General features: G+C 36.8%; 1 protein-coding gene across 3 annotated transcripts in view; it reads right to left on the reverse strand.

The window, feature by feature from the left end:
- Positions 1–13,452, reverse strand: part of SPAG17 (sperm associated antigen 17) — a 231,700-nt gene that overhangs the window by 153,865 nt on the left and 64,383 nt on the right. For all 3 annotated transcript variants that reach the window (XM_016924818.3, XM_513687.8, XM_009428331.4), the window contains exon 4: positions 7,575–7,706. In XM_016924818.3, coding sequence (XP_016780307.3) covers positions 7,575–7,706 — 132 coding nt within the window. The remainder of the gene's footprint in view (positions 1–7,574; positions 7,707–13,452) is intronic.

A 13,452-nucleotide genomic window follows, 5' to 3' on the forward strand; every position in this document is an offset into this window, starting at 1 on the left:
AAATTTGGAAAAAAATATAAAGAGCTTACAAAAGCCACCACAATTCTACCACTTGGGGAAGATGAGCGAAGAAGATGTGCAATGCATTCTTTTGAATTAACTTTCTGCATCATTTTTACATAACTGTTATTGTTCTCTCTATATAACTTGGTGTCCTGCATTTTTCCATTTAACAGTGTTATATCTTCAGTTGGTAGAATATGTATTACTATGTAAAGAATTTCCTGGGTAAAGAAAGGATTCTCTGGTGCAGAGAAAATATATGTAGACAATAAAAGTGAATGGAAGTACCTAGGTCTTCCTGGGTTCCGGATCCAGGTCGAGATGTCTTTGGTGGATTTTTGAACATGTTCTTTACCCTACCCAGTGCATTCTGCTCTCTCCCCATGGCTGACCATAATGGTGGTCTACTTATTCCTCTCCTGGATTCAGTCTATCCCTCACTCCTCCCATCCTTCATACTGAAGTTGAACCAGGACAGTCTCTTTGTCCCTTTAATTCTGGAGAGTGATTGACTGGTTGGCCCCTAGAATTCTACCTTGGTTTCAAAGTGAAATATCCTTTTGTACCAAGCCCCAATCATAGGAAAATCATTTCCTATCTTTCATTTCCTTTTTCTCACATTCTGAGTAAACCCTTCTCACTTATGGGTTTATGTCTTGAAATCTGGGAGTGGGAATGGAGTTAACCAGATCAGGCGCATTCAGCAAAGCTGACCCCCTAAGTTATAAACTCAAGTTAGTTCATACAAACTCTTTCTCTGGCCTTTCTTGCTTCTGGATAACATGGCATGCATGTTCCCATACTAAGGTCATTAGCTCACAACTTTAAAAATTCAGAGGGAACTCTTGTCAATTCAAGGCAAATTTTAGGAGGGGCATATCCAAAAAGTGCCTCTCTCCACAATGTTTGAGGAACACATGTTCCCCAGCATATGAAGGAAGAGTCAAGTTTGCCACAGATTACTTTTTTTTTTTTAATGCAGTATGTGCAGAAAGCATCTAGATGCCTCCTACTGTGAGATGGCTTTGGATAGGCACAGAGATTTCTTAACCGGTTAAGTTACATAGCATATGTGAGATTCTTGTCTCAGCAATAACCAAAAAAAGTGTTGGCATTTCACATATTCAGTTGAATATAAAGTGACACCTACCTAGAACACTTAATCTTAAGTTATTCTCACTTTTTAAAGGGAAAAATAAAAAATTCTCCTTCTCTATAATAGGGCAACCTAGTTATTGGATGCTTCAAAATATTTTAGATCATATTTTATTTCTAAATGACTTCTTGATGTCAAAATTCAAATATAATTAATAAGTATTCATTCTCCTAATTCCTTACAATGAAAGGAAGATAAATGGTAAATGTCAGTGAAACTGATGATATATATCTATACTTCACCTTATTCTTTTTTTTTTTTTTTGAGACGGAGTCTTGTTCTGTTGTCAGACTGGAGTGCAGTGGCGCGATGTCAGCTCACTGCAACCTCCGCCTGCCAGATTCAAGCGATTCTCCTGCCTAATGTAGGCTGGGTGTGGTAGCTCACACCTGCAATTCCAGAACTTTGGGAGGCTGAGGTGGGTGGATCACCTGAGGTCAGGAGTTTGAGACCAGCTTGGGCAACATGGCGATATCCCATCTTTACTAAAAAAAAAAAAAAAAAAAATTAGCCAGGTGTTGTGGCACGCGTGCCTGTATTCCCAGCTACTTGGGAGTCTGAGGCAGGAGAATCACTTGAACCTGGAAGGCAGAGGTTGCCGTGAGCCGAGATCGTGCCACTGTACTCCAGCCTGGGCAACAGAGTGAAACTCTGTCTCAAAATAATAATAATAATAATAATAATAATAATAACAATGCATATACATATTCATGTATAACAATGTTTCATATAAAATTTATAATAAGATCCTCAGAATAGTATTGTTGAGGATATAGATAAGAAAACATACTCACAGAGTTTGTAACTAATTCACTCTATTATGTAGTTTATGAGAAACTGGGTTTTCTGAGTGTTCCTCTAGTTCTCTTTCAAGATATCACCCTATCTCATAAGCAATCTATCATAGGGGACAAGAGATAGGCTAAACAAAGGTATAAGATCACATAAATTTGAGAGACAGTAGGTTAAACAATATTAAATAGAGTGGTTTTCACAAAACTCCTTCATCTTTAATTAGCTATTATGTTCTTAAATATCTTCAAGAGTTGTATCTAATACACAGTGATTTCCATGCTCATTTGACCAGGAGCCATTTTTTCTTTTTTAAATGGAGAACTAGGTCTAAGTGGCCATAGGGCTCACTTTGAACATACAAGGTTATGGGAACATTTTTAAACATTAATCCAATTTAATAAATCTATGCTAAGAATATTATCCAAAATATGGAGACTTCTATACTGCAAAGTACATGGTTTATTATGAAAAGAAACTGAAATAACTTAAATGCTCAATGATAGAGAAATGGTTAAGAAAATTATGATAGTCAATAAAACATCACAAAACCAGTAATAATGATAGAGTGGACACTGTGATAATGAGTAGAAATTATAATCTATCTTAACGGAAAAAGGGGTCCATTTTTACAATGATTACAGCTGTGTAAAGAAGCAAATCACAGAAAAAAACAGAAAGAAAAATGCCAAAATCTTAACATTAATTATAATAGGGTTACACATTGCAAATGTTTTGCTTTTCTTTCTCTGTATTTTCTATGTAGTCTATGAAAGACTTTAGTACTAGATCAGCCAATGCTATCCTACCTTACCATGCAGAAGGACATTAGGAATAATCTCTGGATGTCCAGTTTTAAGAGATTCCCCCAGAGACTGAGCCATTTCTGGGTGGGGGGCAGGACTGGAAATTAAGTCAGGATTTCCTTTGGAATCAGTGGCTGGTTAGCTCAGGGCATTCCTCCTTGGTGAGTTTTGTTCCTTCCCTTGACCACTGTCCCCCTATTTAACCTGAGGATGTTAAATGCAATATAATTAATGGAACCAGATGGTTGTGAGTACATCACTGAGCACAGCCATTGGTCCTACAGGGAAATGTCTCTGGGCAGGCCCTCCACTGATTGTGAGCCAAGAGTGCCATTTCATAATTATTGAGACACACTTAGGAAGGATATGTATGGGGGTTAAGAGCATGGTCTTTGGAGTCTGACAGTTCTGGATTTGAATCCCAGCTCTTCCACTGAGAGTAGCTGTTTGGCCTTGGGAAAATTCCTTAACTTTTCATACCCTCAGTTTCCCCATCTGCAAACTCAGAATAATACTCTGTACCTCATAAAGTCATTTAAAAGATTAAATGATATAACACGTGCAAAGGGCTTAGTTCTGTGCCAAATAGTCAATAATGATAGCTAACTATAATTATTAGCTGCTATAATCATAGCTCTTCCATATTTTAAAGTACTACTGTATGTTAAAGATGTATGTTTCTTTGCATTTTTCCTGAAGTCTGTAAAAAGTTTTCATTAATTAAAAGCAAGCCAATTAGGAAAGGACTACTCTATTTTATGGATAAGCCAGCTGGGGGGGTCATTTGTTATTTCTCTTGAATTGTTGGCTTTTGAAGCTCATTAGATTCAACATCCATTTTAGTGGGATCCTCATTTCGATAATCCACCCTCAAAGAATTCCATCCAGTTAGTGAGGCAAGTTATTCTTTTCCTGAAACCACACGGGTCCTTCTAAACTGAGTTCCTGCTCTTTTTCTGTTTGATTTCTTAAAATAGTTTCTGAAGATTTTAACCACAACTGAATCAAAACTAACCAGCCTGTAATTTCCTGGTATGTCCGTATGGCTTTTCTTTTAAAACAACACACACACACACACACACACACACACACACACACACACAAATGGCATTACCTTGGCTGGTTTCCAGTGTTTTGGAGTTTGGACTGGAGGAAGCTGGAAAGTGTCTGTGAAAACTACTCTCATTTCTCTTTGTCTCTCTTTTGGAGGAGGCTCTGGGTTGCTTGTGGCTTCATCATGATGTATTATCAAACGTAGGCACTTTTAATTTTGAATTGTTTTAAGAATAGTTTACCAGTATTACAAAAAGTTACCCTAGTTCTTTACCGCCTATCTTCCTTCTCTTCAATTATAGTATATCAGGAAATAAGGCAATTTGTACCATGCATATGAGCTAGCAAAAGAAAGAACTATTTTTTTATAGAAAAGATATGCTTTCTAAAAACATCTAAGGAAATATGGACGACTTATTTGAATTCATAAATTAAAAGCACAGTTGGAATATATTTGGATCTTCTCCCAAAACCTGTACAAATATTCTGAACTAAACACAAAGGAACCTAAGACTAGATTTTATTTGGCCAATTATTTAAATAGTTAATGACTTTTTGTATCTTAGCTTTTTTTTCATTTTTTTAATTATCAAGTGTTTTCTTTTAGTTGAATTCTCAATATAATAAAATATTTGGGTTCAAAATTGTCTTGACTTTAAATGTGTTCATAATTAATATATAATACAAAAGTTGAAGTTAAAAAGAAACAAAAATGTGAGTAGATATATAATATTCAGATAATGACTAAATTAAAATGGATCAGAATGGAAACCAAACAATTTATTTTAAAATTATAAGGAACATGATGAGAATATATTTGTTCAGTACATTGCTTTTGTAAATGTTTCTTTCAGTAAATGTTTGTTGAATTGATAAATTATTAACAGAAGTAAAAATGCAAAAGCAAATGTTGCGATAAGGATGTAAGAAAATATATTTCTAAACAAAACACTTTAAGTTTTAAGATGTAATAAAATCGAACTAATTTAGAATTATTGTGTGAGAAAGTTGTATTCAGAAGTTCTAAAATACTAAAATATATTTATGGAAATATAGTGCATTTTCTTCATGATATTTATATTTGGAGTTCATCAACAAGGTATTTTCAAATAAATAAATGTTTTCGGATAGATTTAAGTTATTTGCAATTAGAGGCCGGCATTTGTATCCCAGAAATTTACATGCTGAAGGCATTAAAACTGTTCATTTTAGAAATATCTTTCTTGTATTTCTTATAATATGAATTACCCAGCAAGCTTTCTTGCAAAGCAGAAAGCAAAAGCAATGTTAACCATAGCCCAGATTAAAATGTTATTAAAAGTAGTGGAGTTGAAAATAATGATATTTCTTCACTGTATTTGGCAATTAAAACTATATTATTTATCTTTTTTAAAAAGTTTTGATTGATTAAAACAGGATCAAATATGTAGTGATACATTAAAACATTAGAACAGGTACCTAGCTATATTACTTATTTTTGCCCTCACTTTCACCCAAGATTTTCTATAATTTCTATTATGGATATTTTTCAAGCACTGATTCTTAAAAATACAATTTCAAAAACTAAACATAGAAGATACAAAACACTCTTTGGGTTGTACAGAGGTAAGCAATTAATTAACATTTGAAAGACAACATCTACATAGATATGTTGATGTTAAAAAGTTGAGGAGTCAGTCACTAACCTTGTAGAAATTTCGGAATCTCACTGTGGGTTCAGGAAAGATGAAAAGATTAGCTAAAGTCCTCTTTTCTTTTTTTCATATTCTAATCCACAGCATGGTGTCAGTTTTACATACTTTCTGCTTGTTTTCTTTATTGCCAAACTCCTTGGCTGACAAGCATTAACCTTGATTGTTTCAACTGACCTCTTAGGCAGTGTTGTTGAAATGAACATCAATGATATCATCCCACAAACAACTGCCTTCATCTCCCCTTTACCAAGAGTATTTTCCTGATTGTATTCCATTCCAATGAGTTTTCATCAATTTATTTAGCACTTACTCATATGGTTGTGACTCAGAGATTTGGGGTTGGTGCTTTGGGAACCCAAAATAATGGAGATGTCATATTAGATTATGTAATCATTGGCTCTTAATTGCTCAAAAGTTCCCTCGCTGTATCTAATACTTAAAAGAAAATAAAAACTCTAAGGTTCATGCCCCAGTTACCCAGGACTCTCAAATTTTCAACAGATAAAGATTATTTCCATACCTTTAGAACCTCTTAATTGTATTATTAGAGTTCACATTTCAAAGAAATGCTGAGTAAAATAATGGTGCAAAAATATTTTTATATTGTTGCAAGCTTTAAAAACGTTTTCCAAGCTACTAGAATATTTTATTTGCTTTTACTTAAAATTTGTTAACGGAAATCTACAGTCTACTCCTATGATAAACAATTAGTGACATAATAAGTGGTAAACAAGTAAATTGACGCTCTTTAGCACACTATTTCTAACTGCTGTGGGAAAGGGCGAAGCAAACAGAAAGTGCAGAAATTTTTGCAAGAATTACAGTCTACTTTTTATAATTCAGATTCCCATATGGCATTGGAATTTAAACAGGCAAGAGATGTTTCTATACTAGTTTCAAATTTTCCAATTTTTCTTCTGTCAAGTCTTAATTACCCTGAGTATTTCTTAAGGTACAACTCCCCCAACACGATGGAAAGAGTTTCACTAGATGGAAAACTGTACTATCAATTATGTTAATATGAATAGAATTTTTCTAGGCACAATATGTACCACACTAATAACATGCTATATGGGAAATATCTCTAAAAAACATAAAGCCCTATATTGAAAATGGAAGGTGGCATTATTATTTTTTTCTACAATTACCTTGTTGAGGGGCCAATTCAAATAGGAAACCTAGATTTTGGGGGTCTTGCAAAGGTGAAGAAGGCACTATTGGAGCATTTTCACTTTTCTGTTTTTTCTTCCGTGAATTGATTTTGCCTTTTCCACTTAAGGCATAAAGAAATGACTTCATATGCAAATCCATTTCATACATACACATGCACACACAAACATTACATATGTATATACTGAAGTATTTGGCTTTCCAAACATAATTCAGCATGATTTGGAAAATAAGAAAAACATCTTATTTTGGGTTATGATGGTAGCACATGGATGTGAACCTGGTAGTAGTTTGCTAACAGCATTTTAAAATATTTTTCATATGCAAATATGAGTCTTTGGAAAGCACACAGATTGATTTCTATAAGCAAATTAAATGAAAAATCCAGGTATGAAGAAATTATCAGATGTGCAATATAGGAGTAGAAGTGATGGATTGCTGCTGAAATATTCAGATTATTATGAAGGTGCAGATATGCCTATTATTTTAAAAGGCACTTCTATAGAGTATCATACAAACTATCTTAAATAGTTAGACCCGAACTGTGAGGGTTCCCCCCAACTGTCCTTTTCATATTTAGTTTTCCCGACTCCCTGTCTCTTCCTTGGGTCCCTTCTTGGCTACAACTTTATTATATAAATATACTGCCATAGAAACAATCCTGGGCACATGCTTTGAATATTGTTACTTTCATATTTTAGGGAACCTATTTTTAATGGGTTTATCATAATTCCTCCAGATCTTTGGACAGTCTTTCCCTAAGAAGTTGAGGTGACAGCCAAATTTGCCAGGTAACACTTAATGGGAGGCTTAAGAAGAGAGGAAGTGCCCCTGGAGAAACCTGGCTCCATTTCATTCACCACTTGCCCTCTTTAGAAAACCCACCAGATCGTACAGTACCTTCTTTTCATTTTCCCGTCGCTGTTGGTCCTTAAATTTAATCTGGAGAAGTTGAAATTTCAAGAGTTTCCCTATCAGTGGTAAGGTTAATTTCTCTCCACTATCCATAATTGCTTTTGCTGCCGTTAACACCTATACAGAAACACAATTATTAGAAAAAGTGATGTTTTATAACCTTTGGCACAGTCTGTCAGTGATGAAAAGATGAAAGGAAATTTTATATTATTTGTCATACTGGAAAGATACTTCATTGCTGGCTGAAAAAAAAAAAAGTTAGGGAGAAAAAGGCCTCAATGCTACAGAGAGGGGCATTTACCCTCTACTTTAAATAAATTGGATTGTCTGAATATCGACTTCTTTTTCCAATAAGGCAGAGTGCTTCCCACGATGGTGTTAGACTCAGACTCCAGGAAAAGGGTAGAGAAAAGATAGGCTGGGCTCCATTTTAGGATGACTGATAGGGTGATTCATGCTACAGAAAGTCTATTGTTTGGCATAGCCAGTAGTCCAAACTGTCAAACTTTGACTTATTAGGATATTATAAATTAAATAGGGTTTTATAATAGTGGAAATGACTATGTTAGCAGTCTTTTATTTCTTTGTAACTAAATTCAAATGAAAGATAAAAGCTGTTTGACACAAAGGCGCCATATGAATGTTGCTCCCCCCTGCAACTTAATGTTGATCATGTTGGTATGCAGCCTAATTGGGGTGAAATAAGGTTATTGAGTTTTCTTTGGGTGACGACAGCCACTAGGAACATACAGCTGTATTGTCCAGATGTGTGGCACTGACAGCCTGTTTTATGACTGTGTTTTTTACAGCTTGTTTCCCCTAAATTTCACACAACGCTCTAACATCTGGGCCCTTTTCCTTGGAGCCCTATAACCACTTTATTTACTGCAAAAAAAATAAAATCACGTAAAATATACCATAAAAAGTTGTTATGTGTTTCTCTTTATTCATGTTGTCTCCCTAATAAAGTTCACCTCTGCCTGAAGCATTGTCACAGAAGTAATCTAGTTGAAGTATTTTTTGACTTTTGTTTTTAAGCAAGCATCATATTTATTTATAACCTTGGGATGAATTAGGTGTTACTAAAATGTTCTGACATGTTGCTTTTCTCCCCCCTTGGAGTAATCACTCCTGGGGCGCATATGGTGTCAATTTCAGGCCCTTGGTCTCAGACAATGACTGTGCACACTGCATCTCACGGAGCTGTGTCTTGTCTGAGCTCTTGGTCAGGACTTTCCTGACCAGTCCAGTTCCTTTTGACTTGTTACTTCGCCAAGGGAAATAGCCGGAAGAAAGGGAGGTGCCTATTTTCTTCTAACTGCAGAAGGCTCTATGGATTACCATGTGCCAAAATGTAACTGGACCTCATAGAGATCACATTGGGGTTCCCGCATTGCATCACAGAAGGGGAAGGCCAGAGAAAGGATTCCTTTAAAGCTGCCTTTTCTAAAAACCAAAGGAACTAACCAAGTGTCAGAAATCTTTGCATGTCAGAAATCCTTGCAAGGACTCTAGGAAATACAGTGCTTTGCTTTTTATGGCAGTTCTGCTCCTGCTAACACAATTTAGGGAAAGAGACATGATGGCTGTGATTTCTGGGAGCAGAAAAACATAGCAGTACACCTGCAGAACCTCACCATTTAATGATGACCAGATCCCACGTGGAAGGGGATCCTAAGGGGATGGAGGTCAGGCGTTTACTGTAAAGTGAAAGCTGTCTGACTGGGTCCAACCCCAAGAGTAGATGTCAATATTTGGTTTGCATTTTTCAATGCCAGCTAAATACTGTGCTGACAATCAGGCTCTGTGACATCTGATTCAAAACATTCAAATGTGGGTTTTTAAAGGTCATGGCAGTCTAGTGTTTCCCTCTAATACAAAGATAATGACAGCGCTGAAGGGAAGTCAGCACTGAAAAGGGTTACCCCAGAGTGGTTGTGGAGTCTCTTTTCCTCACGACCTGTGAAAACAGGATATTCACCTATGTCTGGGGGGTGTGGGTGAAGCCTGCCTGGTGTCATGGCAATGGATGGGATGTCTCTGGAGGTGATTTCTCTAGGAGTCTATGAATGTTACCTCACTGTATTAAAATGTATTCAAAGCATAACAAAACATCCTGAGAGAAAAGTATTTTGCAGGTCATAATAGTTATTACTGGTTTGTCTAAAACTATCTGTGGGGTGTGGTTTCAAACAAAAATCTGGCACAGCATCAAAGTAACAGTGAGGTCCTGCCCTGACATGGGGAGACAGGAGATGAGGGGCTTCACCAGTTTGCCAGGCACACATGCTCTCATGACATACAGACACACAGAGAGAGAGCAGTGGTGGACAGGCAGCCTTGAGGAGTGCCCTGGGTGGTGTCCTCCTCCCGAACTGCCCTGGGGCGGCCCACATGGAGGCAGACTTGATGCGCCACATCCTGCATAAAGGCACAGCCTGCCCCTGGCACCACTAGGAATGGCAGAGGCCAGGCATACTTGGCCTCCCCCAGGGTTGCTCTGAAAAGGCTTGACTCTCTAAATGCCACTTTCTTTCTGTGCATCTCCCAAAGGGAATGATATTGTGAATTATTGGAATAATTAATGAAAATGAAAGTCTATGCTGAACTCAAAATCTGAGACAACATTTTCATGGTATATGGGTCATTCCCAAAAGAGGCGGAAAAAGAAAAATGTTTACAAATTAATTTCATTTCAAAATTCTTTCTTCTGATGTCCCATGATTAACAATTCTACCCAATCAGTAGCCAGTAGTTTGGTCTCAGATGAAAAACAAATCTTTCAGGAATCTGTTTGAAGGACAAGTTTTTGAGGGAAGAAAAAATTAAAGAGACAGAATTTAAAGGAAACGTACCTTTTCACATAACATCTCCAAAGGTTTCTCCTCCCTGGCCTTAGTTGTATTAATTAAAAGAATAATCAAATCTCCAACATTCTAGCACTGTAAAGATAATTTGCCCATCATCTATGTCAAAATAAGTGTGCGTACCTGTGCATATGTGTGTGCACTGGGGGGTAAGCTAGCCAGGGCTATAGTTATAGGGGGGATGAGAGACATAAGAGAACATGTGAGCAGCGAGCTGGCAGTGCTTGGGGAGTAATTAGGCAAAAATTTAAGCTTCCAGAACTAGTCAGAAAAATAGTCCTGAATGGGTTAAAACCTTAGTTCTCTTTAAGCCAAAATGCCAAGTAAATGTGCTTGGCGTGAATCAGAAACTCAAAAAAGCACGAGTCTTACGGGCAAATGAGACTTATTAAAATGGAGAAAACTGTTGCCAGGCAAGGCCTGTGTCTCCTGACCTCTTCAGGTCAGCTCTCCAGGCAGAGAGGCCTGCCAGGACCGGAGAGAGGCTCTACGCTGAAAGACCAAAGGTCACTCAGTTCCAGGAATGATTGGTGAATGAGGAAATTAAGCTTCAAAGAGTGCAGCTGAGGCAGAAGCCATGTTCATGTTTTATTGTGTGAAGATATTTAAGGGGTCTAGATGCTATTTTTCTGTTAGGGAGCTTGTAATTCTGTACACACTAAGAAATAAAAATATTTCCTTTATCATTGTCCTGGCTCAAAGAATTACATCATATTTACTATCTAATGATTTGATCCAACAAAAATATACCAAATGAGCCAAATTATTTCCTTGCCTGAGGATCAGGTCCACCTACAGACACTAGTGTCCTCTCTCCTTCTAAGCATTCCTCCTGTCTCTAGAACCTCCCTACATTAGTAAGCACAAGCCCAATGCTTAGAATTGCCCTAGGCGCTCTCATGGAAACCAAATGTATGCATGCATGTATGTGTGTGTGCATACATATATACATATGCACATTTATACATATATGTATATATGTGCATATATAAGATAGAGAGAGAGAGAGAGAGAGAGAGAGAATGGACTCCCATGAAGCCTGCTGTATGATTTCCCTTGTGTGTTGACAAGAAGTCATATGAAGCAGCTTGAATCATTGCTTAACCTGCTGCATATTCAATCTCGAGTGAATTCTGAGGTTGTGTAAAGATTTGGATCTGGATTTCTCTTGCCTGGAACAGGTTATGGGAGTGAGGTGGCAGAGGAAAGGGCAAGCTGTGGTTGTGTGAAGCAGAGAGAAGAGGGGTAGTAGAAGAGAGATGGCCTGGGAGAGCACTTTCCCTCCAGGAGCTCCAAATATCCACCAGTTTCCGACTAAAAGAATCCTTTGGCTTCAGGGACTTTCTTGGAGGCCCATGGTGTTTATTGCAGTAACTGTAAAAATTCACAACATATGACTTCATATTCAACCTATTTTGGGGAGGTGAATAACAGGATTGCTTTGGATATATGAAGACCTCAGCAAACAGAAGCAGAATCCATAAGCTAGAGCTTGACTCAATTTAGGCTAGCACAAGGCTGGGCAAACAGGCTTTCAGCACACATTCTTTTGGGTAGCTCATTTCTCTAATATATGATTGATCAAATTTACTTAAAGTAAGAGTATAATCGTTCTTTACCACAGTAAAAAATATACACACATATATGTATATTCAAACACAAATGGGATTATACTATTCATATTAAGTGCTTTGTGGTTTGTGTTTTTACATAAAAACACATCCAGGACAGCTTTCTGTGCTGATAAGTTTTGCTTACGTATATGGTTTTTAATAAATAGCATAGTCTTCTATTGTGTGGGTGTTTGCTCATTTATTTAACTAGCTCCCCATTGACAGACATTTAAACAATTTCGGTTTTCCTTTTTTTCTATGAAGTGCATGTGTGTTTTTGTTAGTAGCATTTTTGTTCCCACCAAAACTGTATGAAAGGGTCCGTTCCCCCACTTCCCATATAAACAATGAGTATTCTCCAACTTTTATTTGTTGATATTAGTGCTAATAGTTTTTCTGTGATGATGAAAATATTCTTTATCTGTAGTGTACAATATGGTAGCCACTAAACCACATGTGACTATTGAGTACTTTAATATTGCTAGTGAGATTAAAAAAAAAAAATTTTTAATTTTGTTTTTAATTGATTAAAATTAAAATTAAAGTGTAAATAGCCACAAGTGGCTAGTGGCTACTGTTTTGGTCAGAGAAGGTTTATATGATAAGGAAAAGTGAAATATAGTATTTCATTTAAAATAATATTCATTTAATCATCCCATCACTCTATCCCTCTTATTTTATGCCCAAACTGAAAGGAATGATACCTTTTCAGCACCATCCTTGGCAAATTTTATTAAGGCAGGAGATGCTTACATACATGTATTGAATAACAATGGCGTACTCAGATTTACACAGTGCTAAAGGTGAGGAGTAAGGAAAATCTATGGCTTCCAAGCTAAGATATTGCTTGTGGCCACACAAGAAACTTGTCTTTGTTTCGATTTAGATAAACAGGGCTGGTATGGGGCAAGAATAGGAAGAATACAGAATTTGCTTCTGGCTCCTTTCTGTTACCTTTTAAAATCCCTCTGTTACACCCCTCCCACTTCTAGCTACCAGATACCTTTTTGTTTACTAAATCCTTCCTGCCATGAAAATAGAAAATATTTAACTTGGTAGCTCACTTTGAATAAAGTTTATTTATACCAGTGGTTTACCTATATTTTGAGATTTTTATTTATTATAGAATGAAAGGAACTAGTGGCTGATGAAGTATTTTCGAGCAATAAGTAACAGGTGTGGCAGTTTAGAATTTAGGGGTAAGAGGTAATCTGGAAATTTGAAATGCCTGTCTGGCTCTGGGTAAACATAGTTTTGGCATTTGTGGTGCTTATAGGCCAGGGGTGAGAGCAGCACCCCTGGGCTTCCCTGCCTGGAGTTGCTGTTACATTCTAGGACTAGGTTATTCAGGGGAAAGGCTCTGAAGGGAAAATGGAACTTCCC

The sequence above is a fragment of the Pan troglodytes genome, chromosome 1 (assembly GCF_028858775.2).
Source record: "Pan troglodytes isolate AG18354 chromosome 1, NHGRI_mPanTro3-v2.0_pri, whole genome shotgun sequence".
NCBI classification, from domain to species: domain Eukaryota; kingdom Metazoa; phylum Chordata; class Mammalia; order Primates; family Hominidae; genus Pan; species Pan troglodytes.